The 24,527-nt window shown below is 55.1% G+C and overlaps 10 protein-coding genes across 10 annotated transcripts; 8 read left to right on the forward strand and 2 right to left on the reverse strand.

Annotated features, from left to right (window-relative positions):
• Positions 1-561: 561 nt before the first annotated feature.
• Positions 562-2,931, reverse strand: BU26DRAFT_456874 (uncharacterized protein). Its single transcript, XM_033824931.1, has 2 exons — positions 2,078-2,931; positions 562-2,015 (listed from the first exon to the last, which is right to left on the reverse strand). The coding sequence occupies exons 1-2, from the start codon at positions 2,445-2,447 to the stop codon at positions 631-633; spliced, it is 1,755 nt and encodes a 584-aa protein (XP_033684038.1). The 5' UTR covers positions 2,448-2,931; the 3' UTR covers positions 562-630.
• A 159-nt stretch (positions 2,932-3,090) lies between these two features.
• Positions 3,091-4,511, forward strand: BU26DRAFT_426821 (Inosine/uridine-preferring nucleoside hydrolase; the record flags this gene model as incomplete). The annotated part of the gene is made up of 6 exons (XM_033823699.1): positions 3,091-3,138; positions 3,190-3,204; positions 3,259-3,463; positions 3,511-3,821; positions 3,872-3,877; positions 3,930-4,511. 6 exons carry the CDS (start codon positions 3,091-3,093, stop codon positions 4,509-4,511), a joined length of 1,167 nt encoding a protein of 388 aa, XP_033684039.1.
• Positions 4,512-5,411: 900 nt separating this feature from the next.
• On the forward strand, positions 5,412-6,529 carry BU26DRAFT_426969 (glycoside hydrolase family 10 protein; the record flags this gene model as incomplete). Its single annotated transcript, XM_033823708.1, has 2 exons — positions 5,412-6,029; positions 6,092-6,529. 2 exons carry the CDS (start codon positions 5,412-5,414, stop codon positions 6,527-6,529), a joined length of 1,056 nt encoding a protein of 351 aa, XP_033684040.1.
• Positions 6,530-9,707: 3,178 nt separating this feature from the next.
• On the forward strand, positions 9,708-11,761 carry BU26DRAFT_426364 (uncharacterized protein; the record flags this gene model as incomplete). Its single annotated transcript, XM_033823667.1, has 3 exons — positions 9,708-9,902; positions 10,057-10,354; positions 10,458-11,761. The coding sequence occupies 3 exons, from the start codon at positions 9,708-9,710 to the stop codon at positions 11,759-11,761; spliced, it is 1,797 nt and encodes a 598-aa protein (XP_033684041.1).
• Positions 11,762-12,330: 569 nt separating this feature from the next.
• BU26DRAFT_310990 (uncharacterized protein) lies at positions 12,331-13,449 on the forward strand. Its single transcript, XM_033821913.1, has 3 exons — positions 12,331-12,489; positions 12,536-12,634; positions 12,775-13,449. Exons 2-3 carry the CDS (start codon positions 12,569-12,571, stop codon positions 13,198-13,200), a joined length of 492 nt encoding a protein of 163 aa, XP_033684042.1. The 5' UTR covers positions 12,331-12,489; positions 12,536-12,568; the 3' UTR covers positions 13,201-13,449.
• A 248-nt stretch (positions 13,450-13,697) lies between these two features.
• BU26DRAFT_564722 (uncharacterized protein) lies at positions 13,698-14,531 on the forward strand (the record flags this gene model as incomplete). Its single annotated transcript, XM_033833302.1, has 1 exon — positions 13,698-14,531. One exon carries the CDS (start codon positions 13,698-13,700, stop codon positions 14,529-14,531), a length of 834 nt encoding a protein of 277 aa, XP_033684043.1.
• A 483-nt stretch (positions 14,532-15,014) lies between these two features.
• On the forward strand, positions 15,015-19,629 carry BU26DRAFT_427457 (uncharacterized protein; the record flags this gene model as incomplete). The annotated part of the gene is made up of 4 exons (XM_033823730.1): positions 15,015-15,044; positions 15,115-15,952; positions 16,016-17,153; positions 18,459-19,629. 4 exons carry the CDS (start codon positions 15,015-15,017, stop codon positions 19,627-19,629), a joined length of 3,177 nt encoding a protein of 1,058 aa, XP_033684044.1.
• Positions 19,630-19,765: 136 nt separating this feature from the next.
• Positions 19,766-20,739, forward strand: BU26DRAFT_311008 (uncharacterized protein). The gene is made up of 3 exons (XM_033821915.1): positions 19,766-20,029; positions 20,078-20,281; positions 20,380-20,739. Exons 1-3 carry the CDS (start codon positions 19,901-19,903, stop codon positions 20,560-20,562), a joined length of 516 nt encoding a protein of 171 aa, XP_033684045.1. The 5' UTR covers positions 19,766-19,900; the 3' UTR covers positions 20,563-20,739.
• BU26DRAFT_311004 (uncharacterized protein) lies at positions 20,733-22,724 on the forward strand. The gene has a single exon (XM_033821914.1). The coding sequence runs from the start codon at positions 20,961-20,963 to the stop codon at positions 22,512-22,514; it is 1,554 nt and encodes a 517-aa protein (XP_033684046.1). The 5' UTR covers positions 20,733-20,960; the 3' UTR covers positions 22,515-22,724.
• A 59-nt stretch (positions 22,725-22,783) lies between these two features.
• BU26DRAFT_604966 (uncharacterized protein) lies at positions 22,784-24,343 on the reverse strand (the record flags this gene model as incomplete). The annotated part of the gene is made up of 1 exon (XM_033835554.1): positions 22,784-24,343. The coding sequence occupies one exon, from the start codon at positions 24,341-24,343 to the stop codon at positions 22,784-22,786; it is 1,560 nt and encodes a 519-aa protein (XP_033684047.1).
• Positions 24,344-24,527: the final 184 nt, after the last annotated feature.

A 24,527-nucleotide genomic window follows, 5' to 3' on the forward strand; every position in this document is an offset into this window, starting at 1 on the left:
GTGCCTCCCTTCTAATCTGAGCCTGGTCCTTTTCTGCTGCAACTGGTCGCATAAGGTTAGAAAAAAGCAACGGTAGCCCGGAAAGCGTGATTGTGCTGCTGGAAAAGGAGCGCCGTGTCCTGCTTCAACGCCTCCCCCGTCTCCGCAGGAAACACGGCGCAAATCAAACCGTCCTTTGCCATGCGAACCCGCGATTCCGGAAGCACTCGCGCCCACTCGCGCCCACTCGCCGCTTATCTCGAGGATTGTTTTGCCTGACGAAAATCCCCCTCGGGCACTTCGCGCCCTAGTATCGGTGTGCCGTTTGGCGCAGCTTCGGGCTTGAAGCACCGAAGCTTAGCGGATAGCTTCGATCCAGAGATAGCGTCGGCAGGAGGCGATCGACTGCTTTTGTGGGCTGCTTCTAGCGAGCGAGTTCCGAGTGGGAGGATCCGAGAGCTCCATCGTCAGCCAGATTGCACGTCGCCATAAGCAATCCACAGTCCTGGAACTGGGAGCAGGGGCGAGTGAGGACATCTGGATATAGCTATACATCAGCATTATTAGTGGTCTGGAAAAATACACCGCACATTGGCTACCTCGGAATCCTTCAACGACGCGAAAACTGCAAGTCGTAGTATTGCTGATCCTCTACCAACCGAACGTCTCCTCATGCCAGTACACCTCATGCCCTTGGTTGACCCACTGCCTCACGCTATCGCTCAACTTTCTTGTCATTCGGCGTGGCCCGCAGGTAATGACGGCAACCCTAGCGCCTTTACTACACACCTCATCCACGATCGCTGATATCTTCGGTCGCCCCACCTTCAACTCCATTCCCTTCCTCGGCTTCTTCATCTCCTCCTCCATCGAAAGCAGCTGATCGTCCTCCGCCAGCTCTATCTCGTCTCCGTTCTCGGCTACCTGCAGACTCGGTCCCGAGCCTCGTGTCACGAAAACCTCTACGGCGCTTGGATCCTTCGCTCCTTCCTCTTCCGACTCTTCGTCGTGTGCGGAGTCGCTGCTGGGGAACGCCCACTGCGTGTCTGCAAGCTTTTGGACGGCCCAAATGAAGCGGATTTGCGGGTGGCCGGCGTGATCGGGGTCCTGAAACTCGAGTATGCTGCGATAGATCGGCATTGTGAACGTCGCACCGATACCGCCGGCTACGAGCAGTATCTGGTCGAATGCAGAGAAGTCGGGCAGATGGGTTGAAGCGCCGTAGGGTCCTTCTAGCGCTATTGGAATGCTAGGGGCTTCACCAGGAGCGTCTGTGGAAAGAGAACGCGCCAACTCTGCGAGCTGCTTGGTATTACCCTTCATAGTCCGTGCCACAAGAAGCAGCTCCTTGTCCTTGACCGGGATTGAGGCGACGGTGAACGGATTGGTCTGATTCCGTAATACGAACTGGTCATACGCCGTCGAGTACTTCGACCCTGTGGGTTGACTCAGGTAGACGTGCTGTCCAGGTTGCCATGTAAGAGCTGAGCTCATGCTCGCTAAGGGGATGCGGACTTCCACGAGGTTAGTTCCAGGTAGGAGTTTGATGGTACCGGAGTAGATCTTGAGGCTCTTCGTGCGAAAGACCAGGTGTAAGGCGTTGACCAAGACGACCTCCCAGATATATGGCCGGATATGGTGTACATGGAGGAAAAGCGGCACTACCAGGATATTTGCGATTACTACGTGTGAAACATAGAAAACTCGGTAGTTCCATCGCCGCAATTGGCCTAGAGCGGTAGTACTGATAGCTGAGAAGAGGGTGATGCTGATGATTCCGAAAATGACATCTTTATCCTTGATCCGCTTGGCTAGGAAGCCAGATCGCACGAAGAAGTTCAAATAGAAAGCCGCATGCAGACCGAAAAGGGCGAAGATAATGCGTCCCAAGACTTGATGTGAAGCTTTTAGTTGCTCATGAGAAAGCCGCGTGAGCCACTGGATCGGCGAATAAGGCGCCCTCATGGCAAGCAGATAGTGTAGCGGTAGCTGTGAGGCTCCAATCGCTCCGAAACGCTTGGTGAGATGAAGATAGTCTATGTTGCGTTAGTCGCCTCAGTATCTCCGAGCCGGGAGGCGGTCGAGGGGCCATCCTCACCATTTCCGGTGCGGACTACGCAGAGATACAACAGCCAAAACGTCCAAACGCCTCCTCCAATCCATTCTGTCCTAGTTCCCCAATCTGGGATCACAGGCTTCTGGAGCCACCACATCATCCGGGCCCAGCCTTGTCGTGATTTCCGTAACCATGTCCGTTTTCCGTCGAGGCGCTTGTTGAAGGACGGAGACCTCGGCCGCTCATACTCCAGTCCGTGTTTGGTGAGCCATGCTAGGAAGAAGCAAAGCTGAAATACGGCGAAGACGAACAGGACAGACCACTGCGCTACCAAGCCGTAGAAATCAAGGAGCTCTCTCCGCGCATGTTTTTGTCCCTTGTCCAATGTGACGAACTCGTATCCAAAAACCATGGTCGAGGGAAGGGTATGCCTTGCCTTGTTGCGTCTTTACCTTCTCTTTTCCATTCGATATCCGCCTGTCAGCCGCGTCGACAACGGCCAGCCTGAAGTGCTGTGCTGCGCTGCGCTTCGTAAAGTTGGGGTCCGAACTCCGCGGCAGAACTAGAAGGCCAGGGGACTCGGCGCGACTCCGCGCTTTTTTGCATCCGCGGGCCAGGAAGGCGTCGTATAGAGAAGAGAGGAAGTCGAGAAGGTCTGACAAAATGTTGATGCCAGCGGGTCCTTTTGTGGCACGTGAGGCTGACAATAGCACTGCGAGGTCCTGGCTAGGCTCGGAGGCCGAGCTTAGTGGCGTCGACTAGCTACCGCCACGATGCCCTTAACTTGCTCATAATAGAGCTATCGCAGTTCTCTAAAGGCCATCCGAGCCGTAGAATAGAAGCTGGTAAGAATCGCGAGTCGAATAGGCACGCGCATGAGGTTGTTCAGGATCCGTGACAATGTGTGCCTGAGGTTGCGAAACTATGGCCTAGGCTGGCGGCGTGGCTTGGGACCCCTCGTTTCGTCAACATCCCACCTAGACCCTGCATATAAGACCCATTCCCGGTCTCACGACTGTCGTTTTTTGGGGATATTCTCATGTCCTTGTAGGAGGATGGCACCAGATAGTAGCACCGACAAGATCCCTCTTTGGCTCGATTGCGTACGGTTACCGCCGACAACTATGCCCGCCAACCGCCGCTGACACAAACAGGATCCAGGGCACGATGTACGAAGACCCACCCTGTACCTCGCATGAAACGCTCACGTTGCTCTCTTGTAGGATGCCTACGCTCTCTTGCTTGCTGCCCACGATCCGCGCGTCGATCTCCTAGGCGTCACGACCGTCCATGGCAATGCTTCCCTCGAGCAAACAACGTTCAATGCCAGAGGCATGCTGGAGGCCTTGGGAAAGCGCAATATTCACGTCTATCCGGGCGCGGCGAAGCCAATCGTACGCGAAGCTGTCCACGCCGCCGATATTCATGGTAATGGAGTCGCCTTCGCGCATTGACAAGCGACTGATGGGAGCCAGGTGAATCTGGCTTGGACGGCGTTACATTGCTCCCACAGCCCATTGAACCGGCGGTGACCGATGTCGACTATCTGGAAGCGATGTACAAGGCCTTGATTGGTACACCACCGGAGACTGCCTGGTTAGTGTCAACTGGGACATTGACCAATATCGGTTTGCTCTTCCAAAAGTACACGGACCTAGCCGGACACTTGAAAGGTCTGAGTATAATGGGTGGTGCGGTCGGCGGCGGCTTCACGAACGCTCCAATGGGCAAGGTCAAAGACGAAGGAGAACGCTTCGGCAATTGGACTGCTTATGCAGAGTTCAACGTACGTAGTCTATTACTCTCTAGAAGCGACACGAGTCTAACGAAATCTAGATATACGTAAGCCAGCCCAAAATGCTGCAATAGCAGAGCGGACGCTTATCACAAGTAGTGCGATCCCGAAGCGTCCCATTTCATCTTCTCCCATCCTGTCCTCAGAGCGAAGACGACCCTAATACCACTCGATCTCAGCCATCAAGTTCTCGGAACCAAGACGGTCCGCCATACGCTGCTATATGGCTCCGAGCAACCTCTAGACGCTTCGACCGCAAACACCGAGCAAACACCATCCCCTCTCCGCGCCCTGTTCACACAGATCATGTCTTTCTTTGCCGGTACATACGCCGAGGTCTTTTCAATTACCGAAGGGCCGCCGCTACACGACCCGCTGGCAGTCTCCGCGGCTATCGATCCAGAATTCTTCGACGACAACGGAGGCGAGCGCTTCCGGGTAGACATCGTAACCGAAGGCGTCCATTCCGTCAATCAGTTACAAGTGGGGGAGCTAGGAAGGACAAAGGTGACCAAGTTGCCACCTGGCGAAGGTGGCTGCAGAATACCAAGAGGCGTCGATCTAGAAAAGTTTTGGGGGAGCATCGAGAGTTGCCTTAAACGCGCCGACTCAGTCAGTCCCATGCCGAAGATATCTCGCGAAGAGCTGGTAAAGCATGGGGTCTTCGTAGGCCTAGAATGAATGCAAACCACGTCCGTTGCACGCGAGCTGATTTGGGCTGAATGTATCCATAGATGTCGAAGGCCCGGATGGATGGGAGCCAACAACAGCAATTAACGTCTTCCAAGAAGCGAAACTCAATGCCGGAGGCGGCTCAGGAACGGCTCACGATCTCCAGTTCTCAGTTTAGCCTATTCACCTTTTAGCGCATTTCTTGCAGCCTTGAATCCCGCGGCTCCTTACCCGCCTCGATCCCAAATGCGTTCAGATCCCCGTTAACGCCACAAAACAATAGTTGCGGGTGGGCGGAGACATCTTGCGGGGTACGGCTGCACACGTTGCTCTTCTGCGGAAGAACTGCCAGCCGTCCGTTAGCAACAGCTCTTGTCTCCTCACACAACTAGGGGCTGAAGACAATCAGAGCCCCGAATGCGAGGTGCGACAGAGATCTGTAAGTGTTTCAGAATATCTACATATGCTCTACGAGATGCAAGCTTCTATTCATATCGGCAGTCTCCCGACAACCCGGCTATATTCATTTAAGCTTCATAAACAATGCGGTGCCGTCTCTACCTGCTCATACCATTTCCAGCTAGTCTGTCCAATCTATACCTGCTTCCCCTGTCACTCTGCCTTGTACCTGAATTTATCCGCGACGATTTCATGTTCTCTTCTCCCCACCTCGGTAGCCCCGGCCCTGGTGTTTGGATGCACTCTCTATGACGGTTCCCCGGTTCAATTGATTGTGGACATGATTCTAGAAGCGTGAGCCGCATAGCTGGGCTCACGTTGCCCCGTCCGCGGGATCAGGATAGCAAGCGGTGGATGAGGAATCTATTTATTGAGCATTTCCTCGATTGCCGGAGCTTCACCCTCGTCCTGCCTTCTCCTGCCACGAGGTCGCCTCGCGTATCCGCCACCATGAAGTCCTTCGTCGCGCTTTCCCTCCTCCCTCTCATCTCTGCCCTCCCAGGCCATGGTAAGCCCAAGCCAGCTCCTCTAAAGTACCCCGGTCTCGACGTGCTCGCGAAGAAGGCTGGGCTTCTCTACTTCGGTACCGCCATCGACAACGTCGTCCTCGACAACAAGCAGTACATCTCCATCGCGCACAACCGCTCCGAATTTGGCCAAGTCACCCCTTCCAACGGCCAAAAATGGATGTACATCGAGCCCCAGCGCAACGTGTTCAACTACACTATGGGCGACGAGATTGTCAAGCCGGCTATCAAGGCCGGGCAGATGCGGAGGTGCCATACCTTTCTGTGGCATAACCAGCTTCCCGAGTGGCTGACCAGCCAGAACTGGACGAAGACTGAGCTGGTCGGTATCCTGGAAAACCATATCAAGAACGAGGCAAGACACTACTATGATGAGTGCTATGCCTGGGACGTGGTCAATGAGGCGTACAATGATGATGGGACGCTGAGGTCGGATATCTGGCTTGATACGATTGGCAAGGAGTACATCGAGCTTGCGTTCAAGTTCGCGCGCAAGTATACAAGCCCGAGGACAAGGCTCTACTACAACGACTACAACATCGTAAGTCACTCCCTTTTCAGCTCCTCCATCCTGAAGCTGTTCGTTCGCTAATGCCGTAACAGGAGACCGTAAACAACAAATCCACCGCCGTCGCCGCCCTAGTCAAAGACTTCAAGAAGCGCCACATCCCCATCGACGGCGTCGGCCTGCAAGCTCACTTCGTCACCGGCAGCGCTCCCTCCTACGACCAGATCTCCGCCGCCCTAAAATTGTTCACCAAGCTCGGCGTCGAAACCGCAATCACGGAGCTCGACGTGCGCACCCAGCTTCCCGACTCCGCGGAGAAGATGGCCCAGCAGGCGACGGACTACACCAACGCGGTCAAAGCCTGCGTCGATGGGGATGATTGTGTGGGCGTCACGGTGTGGGACTTCTGGGACCCGGTGAGCTGGGTGCCGGAGACGTTCCCGGGGCAGGGCAATGCGGATCTTTTGGATGCGAATTTCACGAGGAAGCCGGCTTATTATAAGGTTTCGGATATGCTGGGGAGTTATGATTAAGAAGTGCTGAGAGTGGTTAGGTGAAGATAGGTTAATGTGTATACAATGATATTTTTGCGAAATGCGCGATCTCAAGATGGTGAAGCTAGGTTTATATAACGCTAGCATATTCTGATGTTTCTTGTGTGGATGTCACGAGCTCACGATGCCCATCACTCTCTAGAAGGGCACCTCATTGAGAAACCTGACTGATCCCGCCCGCTTGATATAGAGCAGCTTTCACGTGTAACAGGCAGGTAAGGTTATACACGCACACTATAGTTCAGTGAGACTGTATCAGTATCCGACCTCGTGAAATGCTTCGAGTGTTCCATCGCACGGCGTAGAGCGTCGGATCCTCCCCTTCAGGAGGTCGGTCGCGCCATATACTCTCCAGAGCAGGGTCCGCTACCTATGTCAAGATCTAGGCTAGCTGACTAGTATTTTGGGCTAGGTAGAGTCTCGCATGAGTTTGTCGCCATGCTGTGGATGTTCCCTTGTCTGTGTGGCTAGAAGCGCAGAGAGACGTTATCTCCAGAGCCGGCAGTCGATGAGCTCTAGAGCGTTTTTTTCACTCGCTAAATTCCAGAGGCATATGATTACGATGCATCTTTTGCATGGAGGCGCTTATGATCTTGGGTCATGGTGTAATAGTATGTTATGGAAGTTGGGAAGTTGGAAAGTCGGAGTTGAAAGCAATCTGCGACACGGAAAAATTAGACTCAATCAAATTATCCCCACTGCGCATGATTAGTGTCTTCTCCCATATGATCAATTACCTGTCCTCTTAACATTCCCCTCATCCATTATTATTGCGTTCCTCTTGGCATCCAATTTCCGCTCATCTTCCAAGACTTTCTGGGCACGCAAGACTTCCGCGCGCCATGAAATTCAGGCGTCCAATTTCCAAGGCCCAAGAGTGATTTCCAAGCCTTTCCGTACTCCCAAGCGCCTGCTCCCATTTTGATAATCATCAAGGCCGAGACTGCGATTGCGCGTCCCGCTGAGAGGAAAGAAGCGTGGAGAGCTCGGCAAGGCGGAATCCTGGGCTGCCCTGACCGTGGAATCAAGGTTTCCTTGGACAGCCATGCTTGGTATGACATACTTCTCCCAGGATCTGTGATGCCACATGCGCAGCATACCGAAAAGTCGCAAGTCCCGGACGCCCTAGTCGTGTTCCCCGCAAAACGTGTCCTGAATTTCGACAGCCAATAGGGCTTCCGGGTGCGGTATCCCAATTCCAAACATGTTCGAAAATAGCACTATGGTTTCGACGTAGCTGAGTGAGACCTTCTGAGTTTAGAAGCAGCCTGCGTCATATCGATACGCGTAACATGGCGCTGCTGGACTGAAGCTTACATGTAAGCGAAGGGGTACGCTATTAGGTGGAACGCGTCTGTTAAGAGAACGGACTCCGTGAATTACATTACACAGCTTGAAGATAACTTAGCTGAACGGAATGGCCGCGTGCGTTGGTGGAGAAAATGGCGCATGGCGTCCAAAGTCTCGAAAGGGATCCAGGATATGGATTATAGACACGAGGAACGTGGACTGCATGCGGTAATCAGTGGCCAATTTGTTGGATGGAGGAGTCGTTCGATACCAAGTCCGATCTTCGTTCTTGATAGTGGCAAATTGGGTCGGGGCGTGGTTGGGTGATATCCCTGAAGAATGGTACCTCCTTTTGTCCTGCCATGGTTGGCAGACGACATCTGGCGCAATTATGGTTGCTTCCCCTGCTGACACTTTGCACAGCCCCAAGGTTTCTACCCATCAGCCAAGCATCGATTATACGCCAAGTCTTAGCCCCGGCACTCGGCACTCTGGGGCTCGGCAAGAAGGAGGAAGGGCTTGTCCCGCTGCGTAGGTACACAAGCTGTTAAACGTCGAGGTGACAAAGTCGGACCAAGTTTGCGAGATAGAAGAACCGAACCATGCAAGAAACGCTGCGTTTAGGGGCACGCACATGAGGAGAACAAAGGCCAGACCATGTCGACGCCTTCTACAGGCCCTTCACTCCTCACATCTGAGAAGAAGTGGGAGAGAGCCAGTCAAGGTTGACTGGTTTCTGCAGCTCGATATCTGATGGTGAGCGTAGGGTTCTCTTCAACTTATCCTAGGCCCGCTTGTCTCTTCAGCTCGTGCATCCGGAAGCGCCGGATGTAAATTCGAACGTGAGCATGCCGGATTGTTCTTGGGATTATCTCGAGAGTAAAAGGGATTGTTTCATCGGGCACCACGAAGGCGTTTGGCTCTGAAATGTGCTTGGTGCAAAGGTGCAACGGTCTGAGGATTTCCCGGAATAGACTCGGGCGCTTATTGGATTGAAGTGTCATACGATGCCTGGAAAACGCTGCTGTTATACAGGCGCACCGTGTCGTCCTGCGTTGGTTAGCATGTACGTACTCTCCTTTGTCCATGCCGGAAGGTGCCATGCATGAGGGGACGGCTGCGTTGGACAAAGGTCGCTGGGGTGGTTGCCGTCGTGGAGAGCACGAGAGCGGTGATTCTGGGCGTGCTGGGCGAGCAATGGAGCAGGTTCCGCCGGCCAAGCCCACCCCTAGCGGGCATTAAGGTTTCGGTAGCGTAACAGCGCTGACCGCACGGAGCGCTGGCGCCGAGATGACTCCACGCCCCTTGGCTGCTGCACGCGTCGCACGGATAGGGTGAGCTGGAGGCCGTCGCTGGCCACGCCGGCGTGAGTGAGCTCGGGACGGTCGTTCTCGTCGGCGAGAAGGAGGGCGGCGTGCATGCGGGCATGCAGCTGCTGTCGCCAGCGGCGCGACAAGACTCGAGGCGCCGGGACGACGGCGAGCACAATTTGGTGGCTAATTCCCACTAAAAGCTTGGCACGCCTTGGCACGCCTAATCGGGCCTGGCGTGCTCCTAGCGCGATCACGCCGACGCAGGCTGAGGCAGGAGCGCTGGGCCAGCTAAAAGCCTTGGTCCCTCCGGGCGGAGGTCTGGTCCCGCCGCGCCTTCTTCCTACTTCGCTCCTGCTTTCCCCCTCGCGCAACTCCCTTTTGCACCTCGAATCACTCCTGGACGCGCTTTCCGCACCCGCGGGCCCTTCCTTCCTTTGTTTCCCCTGCTCATCTGCTGACGTCAGAAGGCGCGCGTCTGCAGTGTTTTCTACTTGGCCTCGGTCGACTGTGCCAAGCCTACACCCAACCCTCGATCGCCGCCGCGCATCAACAACATGAGCGACCAACCTCCTCAGCAGGGCACTGTGCCCGCGCAGGCAACATCAGCTCCGCAGCCGCAGCCGCAGCCGCAAGGAACGCCAACGCAGCAGAACGCTCCGAATCCTGCCTCTTCCACCGTTCCCGCCGACCAGCTCGTATGCCAGTGGCAGAACTGTGGCGAGCGCTGCCCCACAGCCGAACAGCTCTATGTAAGTACAGGCTCTGCAGAGGCCTCTAGGACGCGTGGAGGCGACGCGACATATCGCGCAGTCGCTTTGCATGGACGTGTCGGCGCGCTCGTCGTGCAGCCTCGGGTCGTTCTGCTCTCCTCACGTGACGGAACATTTGCTGACCATCGCACAGGACCACGTCTGCGAACGCCATGTCGGCCGCAAGAGCACCAACAACTTGAATCTGACCTGCCAGTGGGGTAACTGCCGCACTACCACTGTAAAGCGCGACCACATCACCTCGCATATTCGCGTCCATGTCCCGTTGAAGCCGCACAAATGCGACTTCTGCGGCAAGGCCTTCAAGCGCCCCCAGGATCTCAAGAAGCACGTCAAGACTCATGCCGATGACTCCGTTCTACTTCGCTCTCCGGAGCCCAACCGCGGTGGTCCCCATGGCGGCCCGGGCTATCCAGGCCAAGGCGGCAAACGTAAGTGAATCCCCTTTTCCCTACAATGAAATGACCTCGTCCTCTCTAAAACCGTCTCCCCATGTACCCCATTTTCCTTTCAATTCTAACTTGCGCACCACAGTGGTCGCTGACTTGCAGGCGCTTGCCGCTACAGCGAGCGGATACCAATATCCCGAAGGTGCCCTTGGTCCCAATGGAGGCTACGGGCAACAGCACCCTGGAGGCGCTCCAGCTGGCTTCTACGGCGGTCCACCCCAGAACTCTGCCTATGGCCCAGTTTACTATGCCGTCAACCCGACCCAGCAGTTGAATGGCGACTCGTATGAGATCCGAAAGCGCGCTGCGTACGATGCCCTCAATGAATTCTTCGGTGATGCCAAACGCCGTGCTATTGATCCCGCGACTTATTACGACGTCGGCCAGAGGCTCATGGGTCTCCAGGGCGTCCAACTCCCCGTCATCGGAGCCTACCAGGGCGGCATGTCCGAGTATGGCCATGGAGGCACTATGGTCGCTCAGGCTGCTCATCCTCCTATGCATCCTTACTCCTTGCCGCTGCCCAACCTCAGGACTAAGAGCGACCTGCTGAACATCGATCAATTCTTGGAACAGCTACAGAGTACTGTTTACGAGAATCCCAATCATGCGGCAGCTGCCGGCGTCCAACAGGCCGGCGCTCATTACGTGCCGACTGGCTCAGCCTACCGCTCCAGCCATTCGCCTCCTGGCCTCGCCACCACTCATCCTCAATCGTCCCATGCTTCCGCCGTCGCTACGACCAACAGTGAAACTCCAGCCTTGACTCCGGCTTCCAGCGTCCTCTCTTACACCTCGCAGCACTCCCCAGGTTCTGGACATTCCGGAAGCACTGTTTCGCCTACTACAAGGACGACAATGGGTAGTATGTATCCTACGCTGCCCTCTGTTAGTGCCATGTCAGACATGTCTGCCGCCGCTCCTTCCTCCGGCCTGGCGCCTGCTTTCGATGCTGATGGTCGCCGGCGATATTCCGGTAACCTTCTTCAGAAGGCTGCTCCTGATCGACGTGGTAGTGACCACATGGATATTTCAGATGATGGAGCATCGGCCAAGGAGTCTCGTCGCACTTCTGAGCAAGAAAACTTGCATCACAACGTCAATCAGCTAGCAATTCACTCTCCGAAAGTGGATCCTGCTCTGTCAATGCGATCTCCTAGCCAGGTCTCATCCGCGTCTACGGAACAGCCCAACGACGCATCGCAGCAGTCTTGGGTCGAGAATATCCGCACAATCGAGAGGCTGAGAGCGTGGCTGAAGGACAGGCTTGATGCTCATGACTTCCAGGAAGACGAAGACAACGACGACATGAAGCATGAGCGCCGGATGAGTGACGACGCACATAACCTATATCCTGTCTTGCGCGCAGTACAAGAGGGAAGAGAGTAAAATTTTTATGTGTTACGATCCGTCATGACACTGGCAAAGGACGAACCTTAGTGAAGGGGCAGGTGGACAGGCGTTCATGGTGTTCCTTCGGGCGGCTGTGCGGTTGATAGGAACGCGCGCGTGTTTGTTGTTGCTCTAGGTTTCTCTGCTACAATTGAGGGGAGCTTTCTATTTTCTCTGTTCTGTGCATCTTCCACGGTCACTACGGAGACATGGTCAGAATGGCAGTCTTCCTTTTCATCCTTCTCAGGGATGTGTATTTTTGCGGAGTGGTTATTCCACCAGCCGATCGCTTATCACCGCGGCCCTACTCTCTTCTTTTCCTCGACATGTTAGGTATGCGCTTGGACTCGGGTATAATGCTCAAAAATGTCTAGTCTGTAGTTGCGTGAACGCGACCGATACCCACACTCTTCCGAAGCTTCAATTCTACGAGATAATGTGCATGAGATGATGCCTCTGCCTGCGTTATCACTTGCCAAGACTTGTTTTCTATGACACAATCGGTTCGCCTGGCATCGCTACTCGCCCCCCCACCGCAACGGGGCCTTGAAGCGGGATCAACACGCCACCTCCCGCGCAATTCCTGCCCACGGATTCGGGACCATCAAAAGCAAGTTCCATGAGCTGCCCCACTTGAACGGGGCTGGGCTGCGTCTTTTAGACCCTACCTCGGCCTTGCTCCGATCCTGCATGTTCTTTCAGCCTCTGCTAGGACGAAGCAATCGGTACGCCTTCATACTGAACCCCCCGTACTCCCTACAATTAGTCGAGGCGCAAGAAGGAAGAAAATCGGTAGCGGTCAATATGCCAGGTCGTGGTGGTGCTGGAAATATCGCTCAGGCGCAGGAGCAGAGTCGTAGGCTCGCTGAGGTGAGTGAGTGCCTGATCAATTCGCATACAAGCGTTGCGTCTACAACCAGGGGGAGTTGCGACCAATCTTGCGGACATCCAGGGACTCAAAGCCCTAAACCATGACCTGCAAGACCCTAACCCGCCCACCTTACATACAGGACCTCGAAGCCAATCGTTCCCTTGCCTCTTCTGCGGCGTCGCCAGCAACATCTACGCCCTCTCAACCACAAGATTATGCTCATATGGGCAGGGGTGGCGCTGGCAACTGGTATCAACCGACGGAACTTGAAAAGGAAGGCACCTTTACGCAGCCTTCGGACGCGACCGCCATTCCCACGTCTTCGAAGCCTCATGTCTCTACGCCATGGCATCCGGAGACCCAAGAGCTGCCTGTTGCCAGGGCGGGAAGAGGCGGTGCGGGCAATTTCATGTGGAAGGATGAAGAGAAGGAGAGGTTAAAGAGAGAAGAAGAAGAGCGTACTATGGAGAAGGTCAACGAGAAAGTGGAGAGGGATGTTGAAGCTGGGTTGGCAAAGCCCGGTGCGGCTGTGCTTGGGACCACCAAGGCGGGGAGGGGTTGGTGAGGCTCAGCGTAAGTGTAAAGTTTGGATTGGGTAGGACCTCACGGGTGACCACTCAACATCACAAACATCTTCGTACAATGTCCATTTATTTGTATTATCCAACAGCCATACGGTGCTTTGGTATTCGAGCTGATGCTTCCTACTTTCTCATTTCAATCTACGTTATCTAGCGGAGGGTGGATTGTAGAAGAAGTTGTTGCTATACCCAACAACCCCTCGATGTGTTCCATGGTTCTCACCTCCATTTTGAGCAGATATAGTCGGGAATCTTCGGCACACTTTCAAAATCCTTCTCTCTTCATCTTTCGGCATCTGTTACCGGAGATCCACCGTAACAATAATTTACCGGCGCCCACAAGATGCCACTCGCTTCTCAGATGCTCATCAAGCCGCATTACACTCGCCTCTATCTTCATCCGCTCATCAACTCCGACTGCTCTGTCTCCAACCCAGCCCCTTGTCCATCCAAAATATTCCCAGACACCCTGCCCTAGGAAATGGCTAGTCAGAGTACAACGACACTGGAAGAACCGCTTGCCGTAGGGCTTCAACCAGGGCCCAAGACCAAATGCATCATAGTCGCCACGCAAGATCACACCCCCATAAGCTCGGAGAGAACGAAAAAGGATACGGCCCCTAAATCGACAGAGCGCAAGAAGCCGCCACTCAGCTACCTGCTTTGTAACAAATACGAGGGCTGCCGCATTCGGATGCCGAATTTCAATCCTAGGCTTTTGGATAGGATACGGAAGCGCTTCTGGCGCAGTAATAACTTAGCCACATTCGCAAAATCACCATACCCGTTTGTCGAGAGCAAGTTCTGCCTAGACGTCTGCCAACACCTGAGCCTGGACCAAGACGACCTCGACTTGCAATTCGCCCAAGGAATCGTTCGGGCATACTGCTATCACGGGTACCACGGTCTCATCAGACCTTTATCACGGGAACACGAACGTACCGAAGTAACTCTCACGCTCGGCGGCGGGGGATCTGTCATCATCACGAAACATTTGGTGCTAGCGCAGTTCCCGAGCGATGCTCCATCCTACCCGCCTCAGCTACTGCGCCGGAGATTGGAGCAGTTGGAGCAATCTTTGTGTCCTCATGTTTTTCTGGATAGGTGCGGGGGTTTGGAGGCACATGTACAGTGTGCGGAAGCACTTCAGGCTGGCGGATGCATGTGCTGTGGTGGCATCCATCGGTGTCGAGATGAAGGGTGCGAGACGGAGTGGAAGGCGTATAGGAGGAAAGGGGAGGAAGGGGTCGATGAAGTAGTGTTAGAGGTTGTTAGGAAGTTGTGCGGGGTGTTGGATGGCCGTGAGGGGAGGTAGTCGATTGATTGTAGAAAAAGCGGACTCGGGATGCGGCATCCTGAAGGCCCTCAAGAGTACTATCAGCTGTCGAGCTCGCATAGTGTCGGTCGGGGTGATTTGGTCCACGCGGGTGTCGGCGCCCTCGTTGGGCGAATTTGGATATTTTCTTGAATGGCTTCAGAGCCCTACCGCGTGTCGAGCGGGATTGCGGAAAGCCCACCTGCATGCTTTCACTACACAGATCGTTCCTAAGAAAATTTGCGTTGCCATGCCAGTCGGATGAAAGGCTGCAGATGCAGGCGTCCGCATAGGGCTGACAGACCACGTGATGTCGCTCCTTCCAGGCGCTCGATCAAGTGACATGGTCCGAGCTCTTTGTTTATCTTGGCACGGTATGACGAGCTCCACTTCTCACCCCACCCCACAGACCACGACAAGCCAATATCTACCCTGGCACGCCTCGACCACGAACCCTTTCCTTTCCTCTCAACACTTACAAACATGGCGCGGCGATCCGCCAGACTCCAGAAGGTATGCATTCGGCGCAAAGGCAAAGCGCAAGGTCGCTGGCTTTGTTTACGTGCTAACTCACCGCCATTAGCGCTCGCCCACTCCCTCCGAGAGGTCCACCTCTAGCTGGGAGACGGCGCAATCGAGGTCCTCACCCCAGCAGAGACGCCTGCCGTCCGTTGAGGAAGGCAATGAGTCGCAAGCAACGACTCAGCGACAGCTTGCCGCGCACCCAGCGCCCACCGAAATGAAGACGTCCCAGCGCCCGCAGCCGCCGACGGCTTCCACAGCACGCACGCCAAAGAACCGCACACCTATCAAGCCGACTGGAGAAGAGATGCATCCGGCGCACCACCACGCAAGTACGGCGAAAATGCTGGAGGAGGCGCGCTGGCTTGGATTCCAAGCTCTGGGTGCGCACACGGCGCCGCCAAAAGCGTCCGGTGCGGTCGTCGTTCACGCGACTCCTTCAAAGACTCCAGTCCCGGCTGCAGCGAGCGAGATGGATAACATCGCTTCCTCGCCGGACTTCCGGTTTCTTTTCCGGTTCAAGTCACCGCTCTCGGGTCTCAGTCCGACATCAAGCAGCATTCTGAAAGATCGCAAGGAAGACGCTCTCGCCGATGGTCGCGCTCTCTTCAAGGCGGATGAGTTCACTGCTCCAGCAGACGTGTCCCCCCAGCGCAAGACGGCTGTACCGAAGGGTAAGATGTCGCGCTTCAGCGATGTGCATATGAAAGAATTCAAGAAGATGGACTCAATCGCAAACCATGCGTCGTCGTTCCGTGCCGACCCAACCCGTTTCAAGCCCGCCAATGTCACACTAAAGAAATCTCCGTCGAAGGTTGATTTGCTCAAGCCTGAGGTGAGCCAGAAAGGTCTCAACAAGTTGAAGCGTACGCAGTCAAAGATGGACTTGGCAGAGTCAAGTACGAAGACGCCTGCATCAGGATTGAAGCGTACTCGGTCGAAGATGAATGCGGCTGAGCCAGCGACCCGGATTCCGCCGACACCGTTAAAGCGTACCCAGCCGAAGACAGATGTCACAGCATCTAGTCTCCCCCGCGCCCAGTCCACTGTGAGGTTGGTGCCCCCGTCGCGAGACGGACGACCGCCGACACAGAATGGCCCTGCTGCGAAGCGAGTCAAGCGCACTGAGACGGATGATGCTGCCTCTACCCGGCCAGTCTCTCGAGATGGCAAGCCTGAGGCTGGCACGCCTGCAGTCGCCAAACCTGCTACTCCAGCCCGAAAGATTACCTCTCAGACGGCGCTGCCGCGCCTCGCCTCCAGACTCATGACGCCCACAAAGTCTTCGCTTGCGCGATCGCAGAGCGTGAAGGCCGTCAAGTCCTCGTCAATGATTCCATCTCTGTTGCGCTCTACTTCCACGCGTAATCTCTTCTCCCCCACCAACCTCGCCCAGACCGTGAAGGATGGCGTTCGAGAGAGCATTCGCAAGACGAGCAACTCGGTGCAGCGCGTTCGGTCCATCCTCCGTACGCCCAGCCGCAAATTTTCCGACGACCTAGAAAAGATTGCCGCCGGCACTCATATGTCTCCTCCTCCTGGACTAAACCTCCAGAAGGCTCTTCCCGAAGTGCCGCGCACTGCTCCAGTCAAGAAGCACGTCAACTTCACAACCAGCACCTTGGAGCGGGCGGCTGAAGATGAGCTTGGCAAGTCTCCGTCGCCAATGAAAATCCGAGCCGGGTCGGAGGTTCCACCTGGCGCTGTCATCTATCCGAAGCTCCAGTCTGGTGTCGACTATCCCAACCTTCCAACGGGCGATGAGTCACCTGCTGCGTCTCCGTCTCGACGCCTCACTTTTGGCGGTGCCACGGCTAACACTCCCGGCGAGTTCTCCTTCAAGTCTGATAAGCCTATCAGCTTCGGCCCTGCGTCTACGGGCACTATCCGCATGGTTCGAAAGAGCGACGCCTCTTCTCTCGTCGACCCCAAGAAGCGCAAACTTGATACTCTCGAGGAGACCTCGGATAAGGAGAATACCGAGCCTGTGCATTACGAGGGACGTGCGGAAAAGAAGATGAAGCCCACCCCAGCTGAGCCTCCGAAGACACCGTCGAAGCTACCGCGTCGCACCCCCAAGCGTGGAGGCTCGATGAGCAAGTCGAGACTTGCTTTCTTGGCTACTCCGAAACGGAGCAAGGCGTGAATGATTTGCAGGCCGCCTGATGGTCTCTCTCATTAGCTGCCTGGTGCTCTCTCTTGGTTGCGATCTTCTGTGCGCTGTCTGCACCTCGATTCTAGCCGATGGGCACAAACGCTAGCCCTGTTATATCCGGCTGGGTCAGTATGTATTCGATCTCTTTCTACAAAATTGCGGTTATCATGTCGCGGGATTAATGTGGGGCGTCAAGGATGGGAAGCCTGGATGTTCATGTTCACGAATTTCAACGGCCGATCTCCTTCCGTCTCTTCTCACTGGCCATTGCCATTCCTCTCTCTTTCTCTCTCTTTGCATACTCGGCCGCAATGGTTGGCGATGGTGGCGCAAGGTGTTCCTTGGTCAGGCAAATTCAAGATTGTCCATTTTCCATCATGTCGTTCCTTAGGGCATTGCATAGCTCGGCATGATTATAATGAGCGTACTTTCTTCTGCATCCTTTACCAAATCAGATGGGCGTATATTCAGGAATACATGATCGTGTGACATCAAGTTGCAGCAGACAGAAATCGTGAGGCGAGCCACTGGTCATCTGACTGAGGCTTTCGGCAATGATGTGCGTGAGGATCTTCGAGGGTCTAGAGGCAGGGTCCGCAATGGCGATCTCGGATAACTTCTGATGTGCAAGGACTGTGTTTAGCACTAAGCGGGAGAACTCAGTTCAAGGGTTCCCACTGGCGACGGTACTCTTGCGCCAGGCCGGTCTCTAGATTCAAGAGCTCGCTGCATAGATACGATTGCTCGTACAGCCGGCCATTTGCTATCGTACACACCTGTGAAGGCTTTCAGGGTGGCTTCCACGCGCGCCGCTCCCTAGGTAAATCCGGAGAATTCCAGATAGAAACAAAACAAGCGCTGTAACGCTGTGAATGGGATTGCTTATATAAGCCAAGCCGAGAGAAACCGACCTTCGGCTCCTTCCCGGGCCACGACGTCAGTCCGCTTCCACATTGGACCGGGCCTCCGGCGAGCACCTGGGCAGTCTTCACCGCTGACAAGTCATTCCATGCAGCGCGCCTACCAATCCGCTTCGTGAACTAGCTTCTGCGTCGCTTACGCCGTGCTTTGAGGACCACAGCCCTGCCTTTGTTGGCGCTTGGCCATCAAACGTTCACCGTGGCGTCGATTAACACCTGGATCGACGACTTGAAGAAGTCCTTCCACTTCTTCCGCACACATCCTCTGCTCGGCACAACTCCTACGCCTCCTCCAACAACCGAGAACGTGCCCACGGACGCGATATCGAGAATATTGAATTTTCTGCAGCAAAGCAGCGCCACAGATATCACCGACTTCCTCACGAACCCCCGCTTCGACGACCCCGCGTACCTCACTACCCTCGCCGTACTATTAGCCGCCGTCTTCGTCACCATGTCCTGGTTTTCTCGCGCCGGCGGTAATTGGGGCGGGCGCTTCTCGCCCTTTGGGCGCCCAGGTAGTTCGCCAAACGCTGGCGAAGTTTCTGACTCCGACTTCTCCTACATCACCTCCGAAGACCTCGCGAAGGCCACAGATAAGGGCCGCAATAAAGCTTCCTCGCGGCCAGAGATAGTTGACTGGGATGACAAGAACCCTGATCGGGACACGGATGTTCTAGTCTTCAAGAACGGCAGGACGCATTATCCCACGCACTTCCCTGCGCAGAGCATACGGGATGGAGATTTGAGGATTAGTACAGTGAGGCAGGCAGCGGCGAAGAAGATTGGCGTCGATGACCCTCGGCGGATACGCATGTTCTTCAAGGGCAAGAACCTTAAGCACGACGAGCGGACCGCGCGGGAGGAGGGCCTGCGCGGTGATGGCACCGGCAGCGAGATCCTGTGCGCAGTCGGCGAGGCCCCGGTAGGCAACATGGCGCCAGGAGCCGAAGATGCTCAGCACACCTGGAGCGAAGGCGAAGACGAAGAAGACGACACTGAGAGCGGACTCGATTCAGCTACGAATGCTGCGACAAAGAAGAAGCCTAGGAAACGCGGCGGCAAGAAGAATAAGAAGAAGAGCGCGGCCGCAAACGCATCTGGTGCAAGCACGCCGGGTTACTCGAGCGCCGCTCCGGCCGGCGCTGAGTACTTACCCATCCCGTCCCACCTCCCCGGTCCTCGGCCTACCTCCGCTCCACCGGCCAATATCCCACGAGCAGCGACGCCGCAGACGCCGATCGGCAAGCTCGAAGCGATAGCATCCAAGTTCCACACCGACTTCGTCCCGCTATGCATCACCTTCATGCAGCATCCACCCGAAGAGAAGTCGAAGAAAGAGCTCGAATACAAGAAACTGTCGGAGACAATACTCACGCAGATACTGATGAAGCTAGATGGGGTGGAGACGGAGGGCGACCAGGATGCTAGGATGAAGCGGAAAGAATTGGTGAGAGAGGTTCAGGGAATGCTGAACAAGCTTGATGAGGCGATGAAATAATTGCAGTATGCCGGACGATCATGACTGCATATCCTAAGATCATGATGGCAAGGCGTTGAGGTATCTAGAATGGTTCGGGAGCAGTTCTCAGCGACCAGCGATAATCAGTTTCTCGTTAATGTGTAGAATTCATACTTGGGTATGAACGCGGCCTCAATGGGCGGTATCAACATTTCTCCAAGCGCAATTATTTTGTCCCAGTACAGGCCTTCGGCGCTCTGTCCCTCGGCATTCGTTGCCAAGTACCCTGTCTAACCAAGGTCGACGACATATGCAGCTTCTTTTAGCAAGACACCTCCGGCTTCAACCCGAACAGGTTCCTCCACTCCGCGTGGCGTATCTGATTGCAGGGGAAGAGAAGAGATGGGCTATCCTCAGTTCTATTGGGGTCGTCGGAGCGGTGTGATATCCTCTTAGAGTTGCGCTTGTACAATACTGACAAACATAGGCCCCGTCGAGAGATACGACCAGACTGTGCGGATCACATGCTCTCGCGGTAGCCGCCACGATATTCTCGCCTCGCCATCTCTCCCCAGTTCGCACTTCTCGCTTTCGGTCTCCTACAATGCCTGTCTTAAAGAGGGTGTTTAGGCAACGTTCTACGCACTCGTTTTATGCTTGGTATCAACGACTAGCCAGCGGGTCCTACTTAGTGAGTTTCGTGGATTCCTCTTCAGTGCTACCGGGACAAGGTAACATGCCATCGAGCCTTCCAAGGTTGATCGAACATTATTTACTGACTTTGCATAGCACGTGCAGGCGACTTTTGCGGCATCCTCGCAACCTCAGCTCCTGTACTGTTCCTCGCGTTGCCGACTTGGCGTTCGCCAACCACGAAAACGGCATTCGTATTTCCCGTACCCACAATCTCATGATATATTTTTAGCACCTGCGGGTGATCGGCGGTCTCTCGTCTTCGATCATTCTTTCTGATGATCTGGCGTGACTGCTACTCTTATAGGTGCGGCCGCCCTACCTCACTCGTAACATGAGCGAATGACAGCGAATGACATAATGTGTTTGGCAATATGGCGTCTCCACAGTATTGGTTTTCTCGTGCTCGTCCTCGTGATGAGCGTTACGGGCGAGGACGAACCATAGTGGGTGGGACATGGCGCTCAGCTTTCTAGGCGATAGACCTAGGTAAGGCTTTCATGAAGCACTAAATAAGTAGGGAGGATATATATGCTCGGTATGCCTGAATGACCCATTCATCCTTTCGCTGCCAACGAACAGTTCGACCGTATTGATCCCGCAGTCATTTTCATCTACTATCATCTGAATACCTTGGACTATACATTCCGACACCTATCAACAAACAATCGACCACCATGGAGCTTTTAGTGCTCCTTTCGCTGCCCCTTCTCGTAAGGGCGACAGCCAACACTCCCATTACCACCACTCCTCCGCCGCCCAAATACACCGTGCCATGCACCATGGGAAACGACAAACCATGCTCGGCCCTGCAGACGGCTGGCACATCATGGACCTGCACGCCCACAATGCCTTGCGTGACTGGAAAGCCTTGCGGTGGCCTCTGCATCGACATCTGGACGCCGCCGCCCGTCACCCCGTGCACCATGGGCGATGATCGTCCTTGCCTCCCATCGTCCCACTGCACTCCCACCATGACTTCCGCATGGGGGCATCCGTGGAAGGGCCAATGTATTGAGGGCGCTCCGACTACTCCTCCGCCCTCGTCCCCGACCATCCCTCCGCCTTGGACGCCGCCGCCCGTCACTCCCTGTACGATGGGAGATGATAAGCCGTGTGAGCCGAGTTCCCATTGCACCCCGACAATGGTCTGCACGACCGGGCTGCCATGCGGCGGCGCGTGCATCGAGAATCCTCCACCGCCCTGCAACGCGGTGCTGCCGACGCCGTGTCCTCCCAGTAGTTACTGTAGCCCGACTAGCTCGTGCTCAGTGACTGGAGTTTGCATGGGATCCTGCGTTCCATCTGGCACTCCCACTTCACCAACCACTTCGCCCACTGGACCCATAACTAAGTCCTGCAACATGGGCGATGACAGCCCATGTCTCCCAGCATCTTCCTGCGTTCCCACCATGTCCTGCAAGACTAATACGCCCTGCTACGGCGTCTGCAAGGAGATCTACGGGCCCCAGACTCCTGTCATCCCGTGCACGATGGGCGTTAGTGGAGCATGCACGCCGCCTGCAACATGCACGCCAACTATGATGCCGACGCCTGGAGTCCCGCAGCTCGGCCAGTGCTGGACACCGCAGAAGCCGACGTGCCTCCTCGATGCTCCGACACCTATGTGTCAATACGATAGCACTTGTAGCCGCTCCTATAGCACTTGTCTCCCGAGCGCGAAGTGTATCGGACGCTGCGAGCCTACTACTACCCCTCCAATCTCGATAACCCCTTCGCCCACGCCAACTGAAATCACCCGCTGTAACATGGGCGACGACGGACCCTGCATGCCTGCGAACCTGTGCACACCGACCATGCCCTGCAAGCCACATAGGCCCTGCTCCGGCACCTGCAGCGACCCCTGGACGGTCCCGCCCTTAACAACTTGCACCATGGGCGACGACTCGCCTTGTAAGCCCATCAAAGGCACCAGCGGCCACTGCACGCCGACCGAGTATCCTACCCCCGGTGTGACGCAGCGCGGACAGTGCATCTGGCCGCAAATGATCACATGTATCCTCAACAGGCCAACGCCGGTCTGTGGATTGGATAGCAGTTGCAGTAGGGGTTATACGTGTTTCCCTGGTGCGACTTGTGTGGGTAGCTGCGTGGCGACCGCGAGTCCGACGCCGACGCCAACAGAGGTGAAGAAGAAGTGCTGGCATGGGCGATGTGAGCATGGGTATAATTGTGTGGATGGGTGGTGCGTGAAGGGGCATCATTGGTAAAGGAGAAGGAGATTGCGGGGGAGGGAAGAGAAGGGATGGAAGAAGTGAAATGGTGTAGTCGTTCCTTTCGAGTGTGGAGTGAGATGTGGGAGGGATTACAGAATGATAAGGGGGCTCGAGTGATTGGGAATGAACGATGACTTTGATGGGACTCTCTACTGCATTCCTTTCCAATGTAAAGTATTGGATTAATGCTAGTACGTGCAATTATTCTTGAAGCGCCGTAACTCGTGATGAGCTTCTCTACTCTGTTAAATGCCCGCACTAGATTATTCCTCGGTATACCATTCCTTGTTGAAAGCATGCAGGGGCATCTTTCCCGCAACAATACTCTCCGCAACGATCCCTATAACCTCCCTCTTCCTCAAATTCTCCAGATCAATCCAGTCCGTTATCCCCTTGTTCTTATGTAGCCTCATTCTCCTTCCCCTCACCACCAAGCTCTGTATCACCCTCCGCGTATCCTCCGAATCCCAATCCCAGATCTCCGCAAAACCCTGCGGTAGCTTCAAATCCGGGACTTGAACCCCATCATCCTCGCAATCGACGATGAACTGCGAAATCTCCTTCGTGATGGCCCACACAAAAGGGCCGCATGCCCCACCACCGTCTTTATGGCACCGGTTGTGCCGTTTCTGGTGCGGCGTCTCGACTTCTACGTCCGATTCAAGTCTTATGAAGGGGTACCCGACCCGGCGGAGTAGCTTGTAGAGACCTTGGACGGCCAATCTAGCCACTTTAACGTTCGCAGTGGCTCTTTTTGGGTCACGGCACAATGAATCGAGATACCGCGCCCTCAGCACCTCGCCGCGGCAATCGGCAACGATGACAGACCAATGCGTGCCCACGCCGTCTTTAGAACTACCATACGTCTCTTTCACGTAGCCGTCGTTGATGGGCAGGATGATGAAGTCTCTCTCGGCGAACTTCCGCATCGAGCTTTTGTAGTATTTCCAGTCGAAGTCGCCGGCGTTTTCATCCTTGCTCGTACCTCCCTTTGATTTCTTGACGTCTGCCATGTGCTTACCGATTTCGTAGCAGTTCCGCGCATATAGCGTGTAGGATAGCGCGATGCGGTGCTTGTCGCACTTGAGCACGTTGCCGAGTAGATCGAACGACATGTTGATTATGTCGTCGGTGAACCAGCCGGCGGCGGCAAGACGACGGATGGCGAGAAAGTCCGCATTTGTGATTTGCGATCCTTCGAGGTCGTAGGCTTTTTGGTCGTTTGCGGGGGGGTTGTAGGGCCCAAGGCGCGCGGGGTGCAAGGTGGTTGGTATAGGAAGGGTTTTCGACGGCATGCGTTCAACGATGCGGAATCGGTGGGCATACTCGAAAAAGTGAGGTGGTCCGTGGAACAAGGGTGCATTTGGTAGGGGAGCGGGCGGCGTGTCGCGAGCCGCCGACCAGGCCGGCGGAGTTTCTGGATCTGTATCGTGGGTGAAGGCTACGTTGCAGTCGATGGAGTAGCGTCTGTGCCGACGAGAATAGTTGCCACTTTCCTGGAGTAAGGGAGCATGGTTGGCTAGGATGAAGGCAGTGCTGGTTTGGTGGCGGAAAGAGTCGTGCTTTAGCTGGGAGGCAGCGCCGAAGTCCCTCAAGTTGTTGGCTAGGATATCAGCAACCTTTTGGTTAGATCCAACGGTTTTGATATCGGTCATATGAGAGCGCTTCAATATATAAGCATGATTTTTGTCTTGCCTTGCTTTAACATCCTTAGGATCGTCGAAATGGGCGTGGGACTGGGACACGTATTTCCCCGCGAGAGGGTTGGGTTTAGTGGTCTTGCGGGTGAAGAGGGTGACGTTGACGCCTGGAATCCGTTCCATCTTCTGGTAGCTGGGATGCGACTGAAGCGTAGCTAAGTTCCTGACGTGGTCGCCGCGTTCGGACCATGCATCCCAAATTTGTACGTATTTTAAGGCTAAAATGGAGCACAATGGCATTGTCCAGGTGACGGGCCTTTGACGCCGTCTCGTCGCTTTGTGCAGGAAGGGAATACATATTCAAAAT

The sequence above is a fragment of the Trematosphaeria pertusa genome, assembly GCF_010094035.1.
Source record: "Trematosphaeria pertusa strain CBS 122368 unplaced genomic scaffold BU26scaffold_7, whole genome shotgun sequence".
In the NCBI taxonomy this organism is placed as follows: Eukaryota; Fungi; Ascomycota; class Dothideomycetes; order Pleosporales; family Trematosphaeriaceae; genus Trematosphaeria; species Trematosphaeria pertusa.